General features: G+C 46.5%; 1 protein-coding gene across 5 annotated transcripts in view; it reads right to left on the bottom strand.

Annotated features, from left to right (window-relative positions):
* Positions 1-22,692, bottom strand: part of GLCCI1 (glucocorticoid induced 1) — a 400,242-nt gene that overhangs the window by 250,206 nt on the left and 127,344 nt on the right. For all 5 annotated transcript variants that reach the window (XR_014970042.1, XM_085630890.1, XM_085630888.1 and 2 more), the window contains exon 3: positions 3,866-3,952. Coding sequence is in view for 4 of the 5 variants with exons in the window: in XM_085630890.1 (XP_085487016.1) it covers positions 3,866-3,952 (87 nt within the window). In the remaining variant the exon portion in view is untranslated. The remainder of the gene's footprint in view (positions 1-3,865; positions 3,953-22,692) is intronic.

Below are 22,692 nucleotides of genomic sequence, written 5' to 3'. Positions count from 1 at the left end.
GTGGGCCTTGTGCACTGGAATGTGAAAGTAAGCATCTTTTAGGTCCAAAGTGGTGAGGAAGTCGTTTTGGGAAAGTAGCGGAAGTACCTGCTGAAGCGTCACCATATGAAAGTGGTCTGAGTGTATGTATGTGTTTAGGGACCAAAGGTCTAGGATGGGCCGTAGAGTTTCGTCCCTTTTTGGTATGAGAAAATACAGGGAGTAGACCCCCATATTTTGTTGGTTGGCTGGGACAGGTTCTATTGCCTCCTTGTCTAGGAGGGAGATTACCTCCTGCTTGAGTAGCCGTAGATGTTCTGGTGACATCGGGCGTTGTGTGGGTGGAATGTTTGCGGAGGTAGATGTTAGTTCTAGGCAGTAGCCTGACAGAATTATTTGTGTTACCCATTTGTCTGAGGTGACGGTAGTCCAGACCGGAAGGAAATTTTGGAGTCTGCCCGACCGGAGTGTGATGGTCTGGGGGAAGTGGAGGGAAGTCATTGGGGAGGCGCGGTGGCAGAGCGGGCGGTATTTGTTTTGCCTCTGCCTTTGTTATTGTTGCCCCTGTAGCCGCCTCTTTGGTAACCCCTTGTAAACGTGGACTGAGTAGGGGATTTGTATGTAGTGGAAGCGGAATCTGAGGAGTAGCCTCTGGATGTGCTCCGAAAGGAAGAGCGGCGAAAGGAGCGTCGGGGAGGGTGAGACTGTAAGGCTCCCATGGATTTTGCAGTGTCCGTATCCTTTTTCATTTTCTCCAGGGCGCCATCCACTTTGGGGCCAAACAGATGTTACTGGTCAAAGGGATGGTTGAGGATGGGGGCTTGTACCTCCAGTTTAAAACCTGATATCCTTAGCCAGGCATGGCGACGGAGGAGGACACTGGTATTGATAGCCCTAGAGGCTGTGTCTGCTGCGTCTAAGGCACAACGTATGGAGGTATTAGTAATTGTTTTGCCCTCCTGAATTAGCTCATTGGCCCTAGCTTTGTATTTATCAGGGAGATGGTGCATTATGGCTTCTAGCTCATCATAATGGGCCCTGTCATACCTCGCTAGTAGCGCTTGTGTATTGGCGATACGCCATATATTGGTCGCTTGAGCTGCAGTACATTTGCCTGATGCGTCCAGGAGTTTAGACTCTTTGTCAGGTGGTGGTGCCTCACCTGACGCCTGAGAGTTGGCCCTTTTTCATGCTGTGGATACCACCAAAGAATCTAGTGGAGCAGGCCCTCTGATGTAGGAGGGGTTTGTTGGGGCGGCTTTATATTTCTCAATGCGCGTGTTAATGACCCTGGCCCTGACTGGGTCCTTAAAGACCTTCGGCGCATGTTTTATAACACCTTTTAGCATAGGCAATATGGAGGTGGTACTATGAGTGGTGTCAAATGTGTCTAGGAGGAAATCCTCCTCCACTGGGTCGGTATGTTAATCTACCCCGTGGTAGTGTGCCGCCCTTTGGAATAATTGATTGAACCCCAAGGAGTCTTCTGGTGGAGAAGGTTTGGAAGGGTAAAGGTCGTCTTGTGGGACGTTAGGGACATCAGGGATGGTATAATCGTCCCATGGGTCTGGAGAGCCTGTGGGAGTGGGGTCCCCTATAGGTATATCTTGGGGTACATCCCCCATATCGTCGTATGGATCCCCGTGATCATCATCATCCAGGAATGGAGTGGGGGAATGATGAGGTGGGGGTGGTGAAGGTGGAGGAGGCGGTGGAGGTGGGGAAGGTAATCTGAAACGGAAGGTAGCAGAGTCCTTCCTTTTTGGAGGTGGAGGCGGAGCAGGCTTGTCTAATTGTCTCTTTTTGATAGAAAGCATTAAATGTCCAGTTTTGGGGTCCTTAGTTAATGTTTTTTGTAAGGGATCCGGTGTAAATAGTCCTGGAGAGGCTGGTTGGTCCATTTGCGCCGAAGGCTTCGGGGCCATTGATCTTTTAGGCTTATCGGTGCTGGTTCGCTGTTTGGGACCATGCTTTGGGAGCTCCGGTTGTTTCGTCGGCGCAGAGATGGATTTCAGCTTCGAAATGTCGGTGCCGGTGGCCTTGTGGGCTTTTGTCGGTACCGAGGATGGGGTCGGTGCCGAGGAGCTGGGTTTCGACCCAGAGTGTTTCGGTGTGGGGCTCAGTGTCGAGATGGAGGCTGGTTTCTTTTTCGGTGCCAAAGGGTGTTTATCGGCTCCGACGGTGGGCTGGCTCGAGCCCGAGCCGCCTGAAGGCTTTATCGGCTTCTTTACCGGCCCGAAGGTGCAGTGTGGGAAGCAGTGTCTTTGGTCTTGCTTAGGCCCTAAGGCGAAGGCGTGACCAAAGCCTTTTTCGATGCCGGCGAGGGTGTGGGGGGGGCGGGGGGGGGTTGGGGATACTAGTACTCACGACCCTCTGTGCCAGAGTGATGTCCTCCACATCTGAATCGTCGGCTTCGGAGGCGCTGACGAGTCCCTCGTCGGTGTGGTGTTCTTCCAGAGCGTCGACGCCTTCCCAGAAGATGTCGTCCGGGATCGCCGTCGAAGTGTGTGCCATGGTTCTTCTGGCTCTTCGGTCCCGAAGCGTTTTCTTGGACCGGAAGGATTTACACGCCGGACAGTCTCGAGCCTCGTGTTCAGGGGAGAGGCAGAGGTTGCACACCTCGTGGAGATCGGTGTGGGGGAATTTTGACCCACATCGAGGACACTTTTTAAATGGAGTCCTTTCCATTAGCCAGGACCGGAGCTTAGGTAGGCCCCAAGGCCGCCGTCGACGACTGGAACCGAAGGTCTTGCCGATGAGAGGGGCGTCGATTGGGGAGATCGCGATCGAAAACAATACCGCGAATTGGGGTGAGGATTGCGCGTCGATCGTCGAACTGGAAGCTCTTCGGAACCAGAGCGCGAAGATTACATCCGAGCCCGATGGCGGAAAAAAACAATCTGAGGATGGAGCCGAAGCCCATGCGCAATACGATCCAAGGGAGGAGTCACCGAACTTGTGACTTCCAAAGACTTTCCAAGAGGAAAAACAAACTGCAAACATCCGGGCCCAACAACAGATGGCGATCTATGCACAAGTGTGTAATCTGCAGCTCATATGCCTCGAACATTGGGTTTTAGGCATTTGAAAGTCCTTTTGTAAATCCTGAAAAGACTTCAAAACCGATCCCCGCATTTTGTCCCCAAGAGTAGAGATACCGATACGGTCCCAGCACCGAAAACTCGACAAAGCAGCTAGTTGCGACAGTTGCCCATTATACCAAAGAGGAGTCTCACGTGTCAACTTATTCCACCACCCGGTCCTCCGCAACGTCTGTCGCCATACTTGAAAACGTTTCTAATTTTCAAATGATTGTGTTTGCGTAATCTTTTAAGTCAGAGAAATGCTTTTCTGTCTTGTCTATTCCTTCCACTTGCTTCTCCAGGCCTTCATTGATGTGGTCCAATTGTGTCATTGGCAACTCTATCTTACATTTAATCATATGGAGACTCTTCTGCATGCCTGAGCAGCCTATCAACCAAGCAAATGTAACTGCAGCTCTGTACTAAGCTAAAATCTAAAGGTCCAGGCACCCTGGGACTTGGCAATTCTTAGCTTGATTGGTCAGCATAAAATACCTGCAGACCAGTCCATTTCTTTGGGGCTAGTAATCACAACAAACAAGCTGGTCATGTGCAGTCATTCTCATTCCCCTCACAGCAGCAGGCAAATACAAAAAAAAGTGATAAAGATATATATATATATACACACACACGTGCACATATATACACTGTGAACTGAAACTATATTTTATTATGTCAAGCTTTTGAGGCTGCAACATAGGGTCCCAAATTGTACATTATTTGAATATGATAACCACAACCAAACAAATGTATGGAAGACATTTCAATTTAACTACTGTAGACTTGTAGGCTACACAGCTTACTTCTTTGAGTTGGTCAGCACTTCCCCAAGATGCAGACCGCTGATGGGAACTTTTCTTCTCCACTCCTTCTTCCCATGTGCTGGGAGTCTAAATGAAATAATGCAATTTTATTCTTTTAAATCTAAAACAAAAATTAACTTTATATTCAATTATAAAATAAAAACCTTTTGGAATCATCTAACTTGTCTCACAACAATAGCCTGTAGAAGAGAGGAAAGCTACATACCTTCAATCCTTGGTCTAAGATTATGGTACCTTCGACATTTGAGCGAGATCCCAGAACGTGCTTCTCTTGACGCCACCAGGTGTGCATTGGGGATGGGAGTAATGAGTGTAAAGCAGAAGACATTCTGTACCCAATGGGTAATGTAAACAAGTCATTGTTAAATATGTCATGAAGAGGGCACACTGCGAGCAGGGGACTGGGTGTATGGCACGGATCAAGTACAAGCCTATACCGTAGCTGTTAGGTATGCCTGAAGGCCATGCCCAGTAAGTAATGGGTAGGAAGAAAGCATCCAGGACATGATCAAAAGTCTCAACCGGAGGATCATGGAGGTAGTTCAATAAGTGCAGGGCATGCTGGAAGGCCATGCTCTTTGTGAAGAGCCTGCTGAAATGGCCAAACACTGTCTACTTTGAGTTTTGTGGGTCCTTGGCTATGTTCGCAATATGCTGGGTACAGCTAAAGGACATGTCTTTCTGGCACAGGTCGTAGAAGGACTGGTAATTAAGGAAAGCTAATGAGGCTCCACCTTTCATTCTGTTATATCCCAACAGTATAGAACAGGATTCCAGTAAAGACCAGCCACATCCCACCTGTTTTCACTTCCCTTAACAGCTGAAAAAGGATCTATTCAATCTGCAACTCATTACAACATAACCATTTCGTTTGCAGACCCATCTGCAAAAAGGATTACGGGGTAAAAAACAAACCGATGTCACCCACATCAATGGCACCTTAATGGAGTCGCTACATCAATGCAGGCAGTGATGCATGGCACATCTGCAGTTTAACATTGTTATCAGGCACTTTATGACAAATGTGTGAGGCTGTAAAAATGTGCATATGCATCACAGATGATCAGTAGGTCCTAGAACAGACCTCTCTATTACAATAGCTCTACTGACTTACTACTGAAAAGATTTCTTCATCAGTTACTTATTTGTTCTCCTAATTCCTTGTCACTCGATGTCACTGGTCATGGAGGCATACCTGGGAGCATGGCATGAAAAATAGGAAAAATGCAGAACACCAAGAAGCCTAGCGGGCTTGCTCCAACTTCAGAATACAATCTAGCTAGACCAGCTAACATCTCATACCAGAAACAGAATCTTTCTTCTGAAAGATGTCTGTGTTCAACTAGCACCCTGAGCTGTCTGCTATAGAATCATGTGTGACTTTCGCGCAGTTATGGTAGAACGCTAATGCTCTTTTTGGGTTCAAACGGTGAAGCCACTCCTCTTCCTTGAAGGAATGAGGCGGAGCATAAAAAGTAGGCAGAGTGATGGCCTGACCTACGTGAAATGGAGTGATCACTTTGGGAAGAAAGGAAGCTCCTGCACGAAGCACCAGTTTGTCTGGGCAGATGTCAAGATAAGGAGGCTTGTATGACCAGGCCTAAAGCTCACCCTCTGGGCAGATGTTATTCCCATGAGAAAGGCTGTCTTGATGGTAAGGAGCCTGAGTGGACAGTTGTGAAAGGCACAAATGGAGCACACAGAAGGAAAGTGAGGACGAGACTGAGGTCACACTGGGGTAAGAAAGAATGAGTGGGAGGAAACCTCTCTTTCAAAAACCTATGTACAAAAGGGGAGTGTAAAAGGGAAGGTTGGTCCAGCAACCGAAAAAAAAGCTGAGACTGCAGAAAGGTATCCCTTCACAGTGCCCAGAGCCAAGGTATGCTGGTCAAGGGAAAGAACGAACAGGAGAATATGAGAAAGGGGGGGCAGAAAGGGGATCAATGTTTGTTTCAGTACACCATGCCACAATTTTTTTTCAACTGCAGGTGTAAACAAGTCTTGGTAGAGGGATGCCTGGATGCCAAGAAAACATTACAGATTTTGGGCAGAAGGTTGAAAGCGGTCGACTGTCGCCGCTTTATCTCCATGCAAGAAGACGTAGCGCTGACAAGTTTGGGTGGAGAACCCCCCCCCCACTGCTGCCGCAACAGAAGATCCTCCCGAGCGGGCAGGCTGATCGGCGGACCAATAACTATGCTCAACAGCTCGGGATACCAGACTATCCATGCCCAATCCAGCACCACAAGGATGACTTGGTTTCTGATCTTCTTGAGAACTCTGGGCAGGAGTGGTATGGGCGGAAAGGCGCACAGGAAGCCTGAGCATTACTTAAAATGAAAAGTGCCTCAGAGCGAGAGCCGCCTTGGGAACTCCAGCATGCAGAACTGTTGACATTGCACATTATTCTCACTGACTAGCAGATCTAACCAATGCTCTCCCCACTGCTGAAAGAGACCTGGCACCACATCCAGGTGGAGACGGCATTCGTAATCCACTAGGCATCTTCGGCGGAGTTCAACCGCTCTGGCGTTCAGAGAACCCGCCAGATGTTGAACCACAAGGGCTATGCCCTGCTGTTCCAGCCATGTCGAGAGACGCAGAGCCTCTTGACAGAGTCCACAACCCCAACCCGCCCTGCTTGTTGCAGTACCACAGGTCGGTGGTGTTGTCGGTGAACCTTCCCTAGATGGAGGGTAGAAAGGCTTTCAACGTCATTTGGATCAATTGGAGCTCCAACAGGCTGATGTGGAGTCCCGATTCTGCTGAAGACCAGAGTCCTCTGATATTCACCTCTCGCAGAGGCCCACCCCATTCAGGAGTGATGCATCTGTCACAACTGTTAGATCTGGTTGTGGAAGGGAGAGGGATCTGCCACTGACCCAATTGCAGTTCGTAAGCCGCCACTGCAGATCCTTTACTGTTCCCTCCAAGATCTGGACCATGTCAGAGGGATTCCCCTGATGCTGCGCCCACTGGAATTTCAGGTCCCACTACACAGTCCGCATATGCCAACAGGCATGTGTCACAAGCAGGAGGCTATGAGGCCCCGCAGTCTCAGTCAGTCTCACTGAAATCCAGGATAGAGGCTGAAACACCAGTATCAAAGGCTGAACATCCTGGACTCGCCGTTGGGGGGGATAAGCCCGAAACTGCACAATATCTAAAACAGTTCAAATGAAAGGGAGACTCTGGGAGGGAGTCAGGTGTGACTTCAGCACATTGATAGTGAAACCCATTTAATGCAGGAGGTTCACCATGGTCAAGCCTGCCTTCAACAGCCAGTCGTCGAGATAGGGGACGACTGGCACCCCTGATCTTTGCAGATGAGCTGCAACCACCACCATCACCTTGCTGAACACCTACGTGGCGCCTATGAGGAGCAAACGGAGAACAGAAAACTGAAAATGCCTGTGGCCCACCGTGAACTTCAGGTAAGGTCTGTAGGCAGGCAGGACGGAAATGTGGATGTATGCGTCCAACAAGTCCAACGCTACCATCCAGTCTCTAGGGCCCAGGACAGACAGGCTGAGCAAGAGTGAGCATCTTGATTTTCTTCTTCTTGAAGAAATGGAGAGAATGCAGGTCGAGGACAGGACAAAGGCCTCCGTCCTTCTTAGGCACCAGAAAGTGGCAGGAATAGCAACCATGGCCTACGCCTGGCGTCTGCACTCTTTGGCCAAAGAGTCACCATTTCCTAAGAGACAGGTGGTCCTCTGTCAGCTGGTACTAAGTAAGTGGCATGGAGGTAGAGGTAGTCTCAAAGGGGAGGGACTAGCCCCTCCGGACAATCTGCAAAACCCATCAGTCCGATGTTATGGACTGCCAGCGGGGTAGGTGATCGTTAATCCTGCCTCCCACTGGGTATAAATGATGGTAAACAAGCAGACTAGGAGGGATTTGAGGCTGTGGCTGCTGGAGGGTTGGTGTACTGACCTGACCGCTGGCCACGGGCCCAGAGGAACAGTGTCTGCGGCCATGCAGAGGCTGGAAAGCTTCCGCGTCTTTTGTTATCAAAGAGGTAGTTGTATGCCCATTCCGTGGCCATGAAAGGCGGATTGAGGGGCTATAGAAAGACCCAAGGACCTGACTATAACCCTGCTGTCCTTAAAGCGCTCTAGTGCCAAATCTGCATTGTCTACAAAGTGATGGAAGCCATCAAAGGGTATGTCCAAAAGAGAGCCTTGAACATCCCCCAGAAAAGCTAGTCGTCCTCAACCAGGCATGGCAATGTAAGGCCACTGTTGATGAAACCGCTTTACCCAGTGAGTCGGTCATGTCCATTCCACAATTTATGGTGAACTTGGCTGCATCGCTCCTGTCATCAACAGCCTGGGAAAGGACGGCCCCAGCTTCCTCCAGGACACTCATGGCTGAAGCATCACAGTCAAGACATTAGTCTTCACTGCCACAGAGGGCAGGTTAAGGTTCAGGACCTCAGCCGCCCTCCTCACCACCATTGCAAAGGACACTCCCCCCCTCTGTAGCCACGGCAGGGTCAGAAAGAATTCCAGTATCTGGAGAAGTGAATTTAGAGTTAATGTTTTGGTCTTCATTTGTTGGATTTTTTCATCCCATTGAGGCAACAATAGATTTTCCAATAAAATGGAATTCTAGCCTGGTCTGATGCACATGGGGAGATGAAGTAGGATAATAAGCATGAGTGTCTCACTGAGTTGTCAAGGAAAATAACTACTTCATCTATTGCTTCACCAATCAAATTGTCTGTAGTCAGCATTCTTCCTTCACTGTAAAAAAATATTTCCTTTTCTCTCTTGGAAGAAATTGACTCATTGAGTCCCATAGATGGTGCTCAAAGAAACTTAGAAAGACAGAGAAACTGGCTGCTTTCACTACACTAGACAACATAGACTTTCCTGGCCATCAAATACCTTTGCTACTGTTTCCCTGGAGCATTATTGGAAGTATATCTAGATGCATTATATTACTCCTTTAACATGGTCATACCTACGGAATCAGTAGTGAACACGTCCATCAAGAATGTGAGATCCAAGTCAACGTCTTAACCAGACAAAGTTGAACAGCAATAACAGAGTATGGATTCACACAGATATCCATCATGGGTTCCAGCCATCCAGGAAGAAACAAAACTATAGGACAAACTTGTGATTTTGTTTGGATTGACTTAGTATGCAAACCAATTCTGGGAATGCAGGAAACAAAGTAGCTAGGCGTGGCCTTGTGTGTGAAGCATCAAGAAGCAAGGTGGCCGAAGTGGCGCGGAACCTGCCTGATCAGAGCACAGCTGCATGAAATTATGCCACATGGGCATTGCCTAGGCTGCGGTGCTGTCTAGAGAAAGCGGCATACCCAAGAGGAGGGAGATGGACCGTCTCCTCATCAATTATCGGTCTTCCCGAGGGCCCACTGCAGCCACACCTCCTCCCTGCACAGTGGAGCGAGCAGGAGAAGAGGCTGCAAACTGGCAAGCAAGCTCTCAACCCAAGAAGGTGAGACACACAAGGCTGGGACAGCACAGAGAGTGAATGCAGAGCACACACTAGGTTTTAGGATAACAGGAAATCATTTACTATACGCCTCTGCAATACCACTAACCAGGAAATACCTGGATACCCATCACACAGGAGACTCCAGTCAAACCAACACTGTCCACAATTGGATTAGAAACAATTGGAGACCTGTTCCCAAATGGACATGTCTTCTCGCATACAGAGGATAGTCGTTTTAAGGACACCCAGTTGATGGACCAATTTGTGCTTCGGAGACTACAAGGCACGCTCAGGGCACAAATTCCTTGCTATCCCCTTGAACGTCCAGATGTTCCACCTTTGACGCTACTCATTAAAGACACTAATGGGGATCATCTAATGTCCAAACTGTATAAATCATCCATTGCCCAGACACCTGCGGGTGATGCAAGGGAGCGAGCTGCATGGGAGCGTGACTTGCGATACCCATCCTCAGGTTTCCAATGGCTCTACTGCTGCACGCAAACACGTAAGGTATCACTAAATCACAGCAAACATAAGGAGATGATGGGCGGAGCACTGAAACATTTCAGATACTCACCCCATCACAGATCTGGGTTGAATCCATCATCATTCTTTAGCTCACTTCACCACCCCAGTTCAGACCCAGCTAAAAGCAAAAAAGGCTTGACCCTGTGCCTCATGGGAGCAGCCCAGCCCTAACTGCCAAGTCAGGTCTTCCCTGGACCAAAAACAAGCATCATGGGACCTGTTTCGGGGTAACACCCCTCATCAGCCAGGCTAGCTTGAATCCAGTGGCTAAGTGAGCAAGGGACCCACGTCTGACAGAGTGGTTAGTTGGACCTGTAAGAGGGTATCGTTTAGGCTTGGAATATATTGCCCGATTGAAATTCCCACCCGGTAGAGTCCATCTGTCCATGGCATAGCCATAGTCATCAAGTTGACCAAAGGTGCCCTGATTAATGGCTATGAGGTGTGCTGCCCAATAACATTTCTTAATATCTGGGAGGCTTATCCCCCCCGTCATACCAGTTAAGTGTGAGTTTAGTCAAAGCGTTACGAGGCTTCCCGTCCCACAGCAGGTCTCTCTGCAGGCTCTCGACCGCTCTAAAATATCCCGCTGGGACTGGGTCCATGGTGTTCTGTAAGACGTAAAGGAAGCGGGGCAGTGACATCATCTTGAAAAGGGCAGTGACATCATCTTGAAAAGGGCCGCTTTGCCTAACAGTGACAGTGGGAGGGTTTTCCAATTGGCTATGTCGCGGTTAAGCTTTTCCAAAGGCGGGACAAGGATTTGGGTATAGCGGAGCTTGGGCTCCAATGTATTATAAATACCCAGATATTTAAAGCCCACGGTATTAACTGGAATCAGGCAATTGCCTGGCATAACAGGAGGGTCTCCCTCTAGGACATAAATGAGGGATTTTTTCCAGTTGATGGAGAATCCAGAATATCTACCACATATTGCTATGATATCAAAGACACGCACTAACGATTTCCTCGGAGAGGCAAGGTATAAAAGGATGTCATCTGCATAAAGGGAGATACGGTCCTCCCACCCGGGGGACCAGCGCAGGCCTCTAATTGGGTCATGACAAACCCATGCCGCCAATGGTTCAATGGCAAGGGCAAAGAGGAGGGGAGAGAGGGGGCACCCCTGTCGAGTGCCCCGGCTTAGTATGAATGGGGCTGATATATTTTTGTTGACCATGACCTGTGCATGGGGTTCTGAATACAGGACCCGCACCCATCGGATAAATTCGGGGACAAAGCCTAGTTTTGCGAGTACAGCAAACAGGTAAGGCCACTCAATGGTGTCGAATGCCATGGTGGTGTCTAGTGGCATCACAAATGCATCATCGCATATAGTTGCTACTCTACCCAGAACACCATGTAGTCTGTGCAGGTTCAACGCAGTGTTGTGGTGCGGCATAAAAGCTGACTGATCAGGATGGACTGGTCCCCCAATCACCTTGATCAGGCGGTTTGCCAGGAGTCTGGCCAGGATTTTAGGTTCAGCATTTAGAAAGGAGATTGGCCTGTATGAGGCGCAATCTGTTTTGGGTCGATCCTCTTTACGGACAGTGACTAATGTGGCTATCCTCTGGTCTTGCAGTAGTATTCCCAACTCTTTACTCTCATCGAACATGGATTTTAGATACGGTGCTAATTTGTCTGGTTTAAGTTTGTAGAGCTCGATGGGCAGACCGTTTGGGCCCAGGGCTTTCCCAGAGCGCAAAGCTCTAATGACCTGTGCAATTTCATCCTTAGTTAAGGCACTGTCTAGGAAGTGGCGGTCATCTATGGACAGGGTTGGAAGTCTGAATGTCTCGCAGCAGATTGGCAACCATTTGTTGCATATCTGCAGAGACTCCAGGACACTGCAGATTCACAGACTGGTCAGGATGCACCCTTACAAGTAGCTGCGGCAGATACTAGCACAGCTTTCTCTGTATATTAGTGTCCACATCTGTCAGAAATTGGTATTATATGCCACAGTAATATATCAGAGTTAGTTGTTGTATGATGTTGCATAAACTTATGTGGAAACGTTATGTACTTAATGTACTATACTACAATATGCTTGTACGGTAATTCATTGATCTTTTGAAATAATAAATGAGGTTTAAAAAATAATCAGCTTTTATGATGTGTGCTTTAATATAATGAATAACATTTACTGTTTAGATAATTAAATAGAAATCATCCTATGTAGAATGTGATTACACTTGAAACAATAGAAAAGGGGTCCGAGAGGTGTGCCTGGTCAACATAAGTCTGAGTCCCACGACATCCCTGTGAAAAGTCTTAACCAGGTTGAGGAAGGGACAGCAGACCTTACAACAAATAACCCCATCCATACGTATTTCACAAGGATGAAGGCCGGGATGGGGGAAATCATCGGGGCTACCCACGGGGAAAACAGGACCATTGAGGCAAACCACAGGCAAATTAGGATCAATACCTGGAAGGGATGATGCAAACTGGACAGATCAAGGTTCCTCCTTATACAGTACAACTTGCCATAGCTGCAAAGAATATACAATTGCGGGGAAGGTGAATTTGGCAGAAACTGCAGTGGAAAATAGCAACACACTAAAGAACGCTTATAACTTTTACAATCAAAGCACACCTGCAGGAGAGACAGGGTTCACAGAGATTTCATCATCAATGAGCGTACGCGACAAGTGCAAATGGCACGATATATGAGCCAGCATGGATCATTCAGGAGCATGGTCCAAATGAGCTCACAGGTTCGAACGTAGCCAACCAGGCCACATCACAAAAAAGGCAGGAAGTATCAATAGAGGCACTAATACATCTGGCAAATAATCAACTACCTCAACGACCCAATAAAGCCAGTAAATGCCAGGTCTAAGCAGAACTGTTCCATCACCCTGAACAAAACTAGGAACCCAGTGCACCATCCTGAACGTACATGGTGCTTAACACCGGACGCAAGGAGGCGGACCTCGGTGGGGCAACAAACCAGTGTTTTACCTCCACAAACAGCGATGGTCCCAATCTCATTATAAATACTATAAACTCCTATTTACTGGCCGCGGTCAAGGCGCTCACTCAGCAATTTCACAAGTTAGAAATTCAGGTGGAGCGAACGCAAATGTTGGCACAGAGTGTGCCAACGATTGACAAGAAGCTAGACATGCTTAACTCCAAGGTAGACCTTTGGGTAAACAAACAAAAGGGTGTGGACGCATCAACAAGCAATAGAAGTGATGCCATAGCTGAAAATCTAACGTGTTGCCGGAAATAATAAAATATTGTATAGATTTTTGGACGAGTAACACACACAAAGCAGGAAAACGCCCAATCTGGACGAACCTGATATAACGGGGGACAATGTATCCGCGGTATCTGGAGGCACAATAAGCACCACAGAACGAACAAGCTCCAAAACACAGGGGCCTATCAGCAATGGACAGCAAAGCAATGCAAAAGAAAACATTATCAGCCACGCCAAGAGTACAGAAGATGTGCCATTTATAAGCAACCATGAAAGAAAGTCAACAGCAGCGATCATGAGCGTTCAGACACAGCTCTCTAGACGACAAAAAAAACCGGCTGATTTATACTATGCAAAAAAAGACAGTGATTACATCACTAGCACCAAACAGCCCACTGTAAGGGGTAGAGACTGGAAGTGACAGCAGCTCAAAGAGTCTGGGAAACTAGCAATTTTTCAATCAAATCAAAGAACCCTTAAACAGTTATCACAAGTCAGAATCCCAATGTGCTTGGCTGAAAGCGAACCTACCGGCCCAAGCTTGCAGCCAGAAGCAAGAGCAAACAAGCATTGGCATAGCCAATAGGTCTCGCCTTTGGGACCTTATAAGTGTTTAGCCATGCAACAGTTAATGTTACTGCACCAAAGATATTGTGCTGGATAACTAAACACTTAAACGGTCCCAAAGGCGAGACCTATTGGCTATGCCAATGCTTGTTAGCATTTGAGTGTGATTATAGAGGTATGGGCGAAACCGTTTAGGGCCGTTCCGTCCAGAATTTGATGGCCTGTGGTGTTGAAAGCACTGCTAGATAACAAGGGTATAAGAAGTCGGGAATGGGCACAAGTGAAGGGTATGACATGAAATTCCAAATGTCAAAATCATAAAATGTGTGATTTAAGATATGGATGTCGTTTAAGAACAAATGTGTTATCGAAAGTAGTAAAATAAACTTTTACTAAACTCACCTTGGTGAAACTGCAACGATTGCTGCTGCTTATTGAGGAGCATAAGGGCTGGTACCCAGCTAATGCCCCGTGCGCTCATTGAGAAAAGTGTGGGGTGACCAGCAATATCAAAGGAGTGGCAGAACGATCTAAGAGTATGAGCATAGACAAGAACAGAGGAGAGGATAGGATAATGGAATGAAGGGTCCCGAACACAGGAGAGGGTTGAGTAGTCGGTTACAGGACAGGCAGTCAGTGCGAAGGGAAACGCAGGGGAAACTGTTGGATGAAAGAGGCAAAGATTTGATGAAGGGAGGACGAAATGGTTACAGGGGGGGGGGGGGGGGCACAGGGTGGATTAGCTACTTTCATAAGAGGAAACGTTTGTTAGGAGAATGTAGTGTTAAATCGTAATAATGTAACTGCGCAGGATTGAGGCGAGTGAGGACTTGAGCACTGTGGACTAATTATAGTGTTAATCTTGGAGCAGATGTAGCAGGGTGAAGTCATGAGCAGGTAAGGATGAACAATAGAATACTGATAATTGAAGATGATGGAGAGAGTAAAGAGCTGAAGGTTTGCACAGAGCGCTTGTGGATGGTGAGGTAATGAGGTCCTGGAAATAGATAGATTTGACACCTCCTAGATCATTATGCAGTGTATGAAGGGCTTGCTTATTAACCAAGAAGTTAGCAGTGAATATGTGCTTTCGCCATTTATGTACTGCTGCCCTCATTTACTGTTATGCGCTCTTATTTCAAGTGTAGTTCATGGCTGAGGCCTATCTTTGGTACAAGGTGGATAATGAAGCAGTTGTATGAGCTGTAGTGCAAGACTGAAGTGAGGTCTTTATGAAGATCACGTGGAAAGCAGTGAGAGCAGTGGGGTCCTGTTTTCTACAGCAGATGGGTACATGAGAGAGCGATCTACAAGGAGGCGAACTGATTTGCATGTGAAATGTGTGATGTCAGATGGAGCGATGATGGGTTTAGATTTGGATAAAGTGTTTGAAATTAGCATAAAATGGAGTGGCTTACCTTGCTTGTGGGTGGGATTAAGGAAGGTGTCATTTGAGGAACGATCAGACAGAAGTGGAGACACTGCCGAAAGCATCAGTAAAATATTTTGGCAAGTTATGGTCACACCAGTGAAAGCAGAATCGTTTGGTGAAGGCAATAAATAGGTGTGTAGCATAATTTCCGCCAGCTGTAACTGAAAGCCATTACTATATAGTTACAGAGACGAATGAGTTTCCAGATGTTTGGAATGAAAGAGGCTTATGGTGCGAGTCCTAATGAGAAAACATCTTGTCATCCATAATAAAACACTGACCAAGGAGAGTAAGATCACATAGGTATGCTTTACTAAGGTAATACCTAAAACAAAACAAATGTTAGATTGGTTTTGAAATAACAGTAAAATCATGAGTCTGAGTCTTAGGACCTGGAAGGCCAGTGCAATCAGGAGTGAAATACGGACAGTATTGGAGCATGCTAGTATAAACTATGTTCAGGATCCTTTGAGATACCTTTAAAAATACATTTTAATACAAGTAAAAGGGATAGCTCCTTTCCGCTCCTAAAGCGTCTTTTTTTAACGCAGAACAAAATGCTGTATGGTGCTCTGTAAAACACGTTAGCGCCACCTGGTGTATTTCATGCAATACGGCCCCAGAAATGTTCTGCCAAATGCAATGGATCTCCGTCACATAAACAAAGGCAATGAAAATCAAACATCAAAGCGGCGAAAGTGAAAGTAATCAAGCAGAGCATCAAAGGGCTGGGTGAGAAGGGAGGGGGGAATGCAAGGGTCAAAGCGGCTAAAGTGAAAGAAAGCTATAGAGAAGGGAGGGGGGAGTGGGAGCAGCTGTGCACGTGCATGTGATCGTGCACTCAAGGTTTAGGCCAGCCAAAAGACTGTGGGTAGCACTTTGAAAATCCCACATACAAAATGTCTCTTCAAGCCTTTGGCTCAGCGAGACCTAAAAAGGAAAGCTACACCCAGACAATGCTTTATATCTAGACAATGTTTCACATAGTACAAAACCCTTTTAAAAGACCTTACTAGCAGGTTGTGAACTCCAGCACCAAATCCACTTCCATCTAGAAGGCTAGTATGCTGGGGGCTGCTATTAAGCGTTTATTCTCCGATCTGTGGACTCCTTATATCGCACTGCAAAATCGAATTCTAATGTATTTTAACCTTTTAATCTTTTTAACTCCGTGAATCTTTTATAACATATTGTGAATTGCACTTTCCTCATATTGTGAATTGTACTTATATCACCTGCCTTTTCAGCTGCTTCCCCAGTCAGCCGCGGCAGGTTCCTGACGATTCCGGAGGGTTGCGGCTCCTCCCCTTGCTTGCAACAGCTTCCGGGACGGTGTCAGCCTAGTGTTTTTGGCACACTTGCTATTTAGAGCGTATACTGGGCCAGAGACGCACAGCGGGCAGGCCACTGGCTCCCAAAGACAAGCCCATCTGTGTCCAGCGCCATGACCCTTGGTAGTGGCGAGTCAGAGTATCATAAAATATACAAGTAAGGAGTTATTTAACTTTAAGAAATTTACTGGATGGTGCCCTAGTTTTGACATGGCCTTTCTGGGGGTTGGAGGGGTCAGAGATAATTGTGTAGTCTGTAGTTACTCCCTGAGAATATTCTGCCCTACATCAGATTCTCACTCTCCTCCGTTATATCGATGTGCACTTATTAATGCTCGCTCCCTGGTAAGACACGCTACAGAAATAGCCACGTTTATTGAGTCTCAGAAGATGGATATTCTGTTCAACACTGAAACTTGGGCCAACTGTTCGTCCATGTCGGATCTTGTATCGACAGTCCGGCCCAGTTTCACTATCTTTAGACTCAACCGACCTAATAAAAGAGGAGGAGGTCTGGGAGTTATTTACAGGGACCAGAATAAAGCCAGATTTGATGCCTCATCAGATGAAGACTGTAAGGCACTATGATACTGGATCGAAGTAACCAAAAACATATCTTTTAGAGGCCTACTCATTTATCACCCTCCGGGCCCAAGAAGCAGATTTCTTAATTCTATTAGTACACTACTAGAAGGTTTATTGTATAACTCAGAACTTACAATTTTGGGAGACTTAAATTTCCACCGAGACCAAAGGGAAGAGAAAGACTCTCGAGTCTTCCTGGAGACTATGACTAACCTTGGGCACGCCCAGATGATAGACTCCCACCCATATTGCTGGCCACACACTAGATGCCATTTTTAGCAATCATGATTTGGTTACCAACCCTGAGGTGCTACCTCTTCCCTGGTCTGATCATCATGCCATTATTTTCGGGCTCAGAAACACTAAGACAACCCCAAGTACAACTTATTTGTTAAGAATTCCAATCCCTTTCCGACAGGCGGAAAAACAAAGATTTTAGTCATCTTCAGACCCAACTATCTGATGATTTACCCTCCACCTTTACTTGATCCTGAAACAGCAGCCCAGAACTACCCGTCCTGGCTAAATCATGCCCTTAATAACTTCGCCCCTTGGAAATCTACTAAAAGCAAGAGAACCAAGCCCTCCGAGCCCTGGTACACAGAGGCACTGCTTCTAGAAAAACAAAAATGCAGAAAACAGGTGAAAAGATGGAGGCGTAGTTAGGAAACTCAAGAACGAGTATTATACAAACTTGCCCTGGCTAAATGTAAATATCTGCTGATCGAGGAAAAACACAAAATACTTTACAGTTCAAATAGAACAGTCTAATACCTCATCTAGTGAAATTCTTTAGGTGATAAATAAACTAACGTAAGTCTCAGCAGCAAAAGGATGTACCAGCAGTCAAACATTCTGCGATTATCTCGCCTCTTATTTTAAAAATGAGGTAGAGTTATTCTACAACACTTTCAATGCATCAGGAAACTACGCCCCTACGCCATATTAAACCTCAGTAAACGTTACCTCCCAGGCTGATACGTTAAACTTAAGTCCAGTTTCTACAATGCAAGTTCAACATCTTATCATGGCATCTAAATCGGGATCCCCGAGCAATCCATGTCCCCTCTCAGTGCTCAAGCAAACTTATGAGCCTATAGCTAAATGTTTAGCTAACATTTTCAATGCCATGTTCCAATCAGGAATCTTTCCTTCAGCATGGAAGACGACGTGTATTCTTCCACTTCTTAAAAAGGCCAACCTCGACCCCGATACTCCGGCCAATTATCAACCCATCTCTAGACTTCCTTTTCCTGCCAAACTTGTTGAAAATATCATGAACTTCCAACTTACACATTTTATGAAGGAAAATAGCTTGCTAGATCCTACTCAATTCGGCTTTAGATCAGAGCATAGTACGGAGACTGCACTACTCCGCTACAGATGAGCTCAAAATTACACTTGATGATGGAGGAAATGCAGCTTTGATCCGGTTGGATCCATCAGCGGCCTCTGACACTGTGGATCACTTGACACTTAGTCTCCGTCTTGAGACCATCGATGTAAAGGGAACAGCCTTAGACTTATTTAGATCATTTTTGTCTAACAGGGAAAATATCGTGATGCTAGACAAGTTTAAGTCTGAATCCTTCTCTCTTCCATGTGGAGTACCATAGGGGTCCTCTCTTAGCCCCTCATTATTCAATCTTTATGTGGCTTGCTCCACTGATTCAATCTTTTGGTCGTTCACTCATCTCTTACGCAGATGATACACTAATTGTGGTCTCTGCGGCAAATAAAACCAGCAATACAAGTGCCCAGCTTTATAGCTGTATGAAATAAAACTGCATCTGGATGGACAGGCATTGCCTTAAGTTGAACTCGGAAAAGACAGAAGTGATGCTCTTTGGAAACGACCCCCGTTTTTGGACCCCTGCTGGCCACCAGAGATGGGTCCACTCCCCACCCCATCGTCTAAGCTTTAAAGCTTAGGAGTGATTCTTCACGTTAAACTTAATCATAACAAACAAGTTAATACTATCATATCCACCTCCTATAATATGCTCAAAATCAGCAGAAAGATTTTGCCCTATATTCCAGTTAGTGCAAGGAAAACAGTCACCTTCTCACTCATTTTATCTAGAATTGATTATTGTGATGGCCTATACACCAATCTGCAGAAACATTTAAACAAATTACAGGTGCTGCAGAATTCACCTGCCAGAGTTCTGCTAAACTTGCCAAAACATCAGTCGGTTACTTCTGCCATAAAAGAACTACACTGGTTGACAGTCAGAAACCACATTAAATTTAAAACTCTGTCTCACTTATACAGCCCTACATGGCATTTGTTCAGAATTTTTTAGAAGTTCTATTTCATGGTATATTCCTAAGAGGAACCTCAGATTTTTAGGTTCATACTAGGTTACTCAGTCCAGGCTTCCAAGTAGGAGCGGCTAAGCTGTCGAACGCCCTTCCTCTCCACATTAGATCTGCACCCTCTCTGCTGGCTTTTAGAAAGCTCCTCAAGACCTGGCTTTTTAACCTGTAATCTTCCCCTCAAAGCATGTTCTGTTACTTTGCCTTCTATTAGCGCCAAGACACCCTCGGGGAGACACTGAGTGATATAAATCTATGTAACATAACATAAGGCAAGTAAGCTCGCACCCCACTGAGCAGTGCACCATTCCACACGACTGCTAGGAGAACAGCCGCACAGGCAGAAACAATCTGGCCAATGAGAATTCACATGGCTATGTAGGTGGGCAATCAGAACAGGGTGGTAGAGCTGCACCAGGGGGTTAGAAATCAACCAATGCTGTTCATTGAGCAACACCACAAGAGTCACGTTGCAGACATCCAACAATCAGATAACAGTGAAGGAGCCAGCTCTACTTGACTGAAAGACACAGAAACAAACCAGTACAACAAGGCCGAGACAATACAGACTGTTCAGCACTCTGGAAAACATCATACATGGATCCATGAACATAAAGGTACGAACGTCCGTCATCGTCATCATAATGACCACAGAGAAATGGAGGAGAAACTGATTATATCTCCACCTGTTCCATTGATTTTTACCCCAGAATTCGAGGCGAGGGCACCCTGTGACATATTAAACCGTTCTAACATCTTATCGATGATCCAAATACAGGGGTGGACTCGGGAGGGGGTGGAGACCGTTGGGGACTTCTTTTGCGAGGGTCAACTGATGCAGCATGACTAGTTTGTACGTGCCAATTCGGTGCCTGATACCTTATTTCTCACGCATGCTGCTGTAGTGTGTTTCATTCGCGCTTATTGGTACACAGATCGAGCAGAACCCCCAACTTTCCAATTGCTGAGGTCATTGCACATTATGGGACATGGCCGATACTTGGTGCGCTGGCTTTACCGTGGCTTGAGAGAACATTTGTATATTCCACTCCTACATCTTAGGCAGAAGTGTGACTTGATCTTGGGGCGGGATTTGGAAGATAGAGAATGGACACAAATATTAGAGCATCCCCGGCGAGTCTTTCGGAATTGCCACTTAAAAACGATCCAGTTGTTTATCCTGCATAAAGCATACCTCGCCCCAGCATTGATTCGTAAGATGTTCCCCACAGCATCCGCAGCATGTCCGCCCTGCAAGGCACCTGAAGCTGATATCTTACATATGATATGGTATTGTCCACGGCTGCAGGGATTGTGGTCAGAGGTTATTCGGGGACAGGAGGTGGTGACGGAGCGCACACCATGGGACACCAGTGAGGCCCGTCTCTTAGGTTTATTCCCTCTCCCTAAAAAAGAAAAGTTGATGCGCAGATTTGCAGGGTTGGCTCGAATATTGGCAAAACGTATGATAACAAAACGCTGGAAGTCTACCCTAGCACCGCGGGTGGGCGCTTGGCGTGAGGAGGTGGGCAGATGGGCGGTAGCTGAAAGGGAGGCTTCATACCGAGAGGAGAATAGAGGACAGCGGAAGCGAACGATTGCTCTGGACTGGGCACACTTAGTAGAACAATTTAAGGCGGGGGAGGAAGTTGACCCAGCGGCATCACAATACAGTTTGCAGAAGAGTGGTACAGTGGGGCAGAGGGAGGTGGACTTGTGACCGTTCATGCTCTACCGGGGTGCTGCCCTTTCACTTCCCTCTGCCCCGGATGGGTTTCTTGCTCCCTACCTTCCCATCCATCCCTCCTTCCCTTTGCTCCGCTCCTTGTTCCCCTGTCCCCCCCTTCCTCCTACCCCCCCCCCCCTCCCCCTCGGTGCATGCCCCTTATTGGGGCTCTTCGGCCTGCCACACACCGGACGCAGGTACATCAGCGTGGTGTTCAGTCTATAAAGCGGCATTTTGGTTCCCTGTTTTGTTGGGGTATTGTTTAGGGAGGGTTCTTTGGGGGGGTGGGGGAGAGATGGGTACTGCACTGGATAGCATGTATTAGAATCGATACTAGCTGTCTGAGATTGCAATTTGTGCACTTCTGCTGTAAGAACTGTTGTACTTCCTGTAAGGTCCTATTGCTTTAAGTCTGAATGGTAATGATGAGCGGATTTGACTTATGCCAAGTTGCGCTTTTGTAATGTCTCCAAAACGCATATTACTTGTAGTGTCACTTGTGAACCATTTGCAGTGCTCAATAAAGATAATTTAAAAAAATAAATAAAAAAATAAAAAAAACGTTCTAACATCTTACTCCTTTTAAAAAGCATAGCCTCACTTGCCTACCTCGCATCAGTGCATCTAATATCTGTGCAATTCAGAATCTATCCCTGGATTAACCAAAGGTCTGCACTGACTGAATGGGCAGATATAGCGGATGTCCAAAAAAATGTTGCAGAAAAAGAGCATTTCAAGGATTGGGGCATACTCATAAATAACTCCGCAATGAAAAAATATGCCCATATACAATCACAGGGATCACATCATCTACCGCAACGAAAATCTTCAAATAGCGCCTTGAAAGGTAGCATGCTAATCACTCCCGAAAATGGGGGGGGAAAAGATCACAGTCCAGCTGATAAGACTGCGCGGTAGAACCATTGACACACCCGCTGGGAGCAGCCTGATTATGCCTGGTTAACAGCAGCCATGCAAACAAAGGGGTCGCCCGCCTCCTAGCGCTGTGGGGACAAAGGTGGTGGCATAAAGAATCATGATCAGGATCATAAGTTGGAATGTGGCAGCCTTAACTATCTAATGGTTAATAAAGACTATTGAATTTTTACAAACTACAAACTTTCGACATCCCGTTGCCTGCAGGAAACGTGGTTGACAATGCCTAGCTCCATTCCTGGGTTCCAGGCATTGGACATCAGCTGGAATGGCAATTAGGCCTGCTAAGGAAAAGTACGACAATTAAATATAACTACCTAGGTTTTTGGCTGTCAAACACAGGTAAATCTACTTGCAGGCCAAAGCACCGCCTGACAAAGCAGCCAAGACCATGTCACATTATGCAAATTACATCATAAGCTACAAAGTCACTCAGCAGAGGGAATTCAACGAGCTCTGCGGGTGAAATTGCTACCAACGATATATTACGGCCACCTTGCCTTCCCTGGCATACTCACCGAGCCATTAGAGTGCCACCATACAGCTGCATATAGGAACATTGTTAATATCCCCAAAAGCAATCATTGCTCACTGATCTGGTTAGAGTTTAATCTTGTGAAAATAGACATTGAATGTAAAAAAGACCTGATCATGTATCACCATTGCATGTCCAGAGTGGATCCAGATTCAATGA

Source organism: Triturus cristatus, chromosome 10, assembly GCF_964204655.1.
Source record: "Triturus cristatus chromosome 10, aTriCri1.1, whole genome shotgun sequence".
Classification (NCBI taxonomy): Eukaryota; Metazoa; Chordata; class Amphibia; order Caudata; family Salamandridae; genus Triturus; species Triturus cristatus.
Note: the sequence above shows the minus strand (reverse complement) of the source record. Positions and strands in the feature narration are given on the sequence as shown.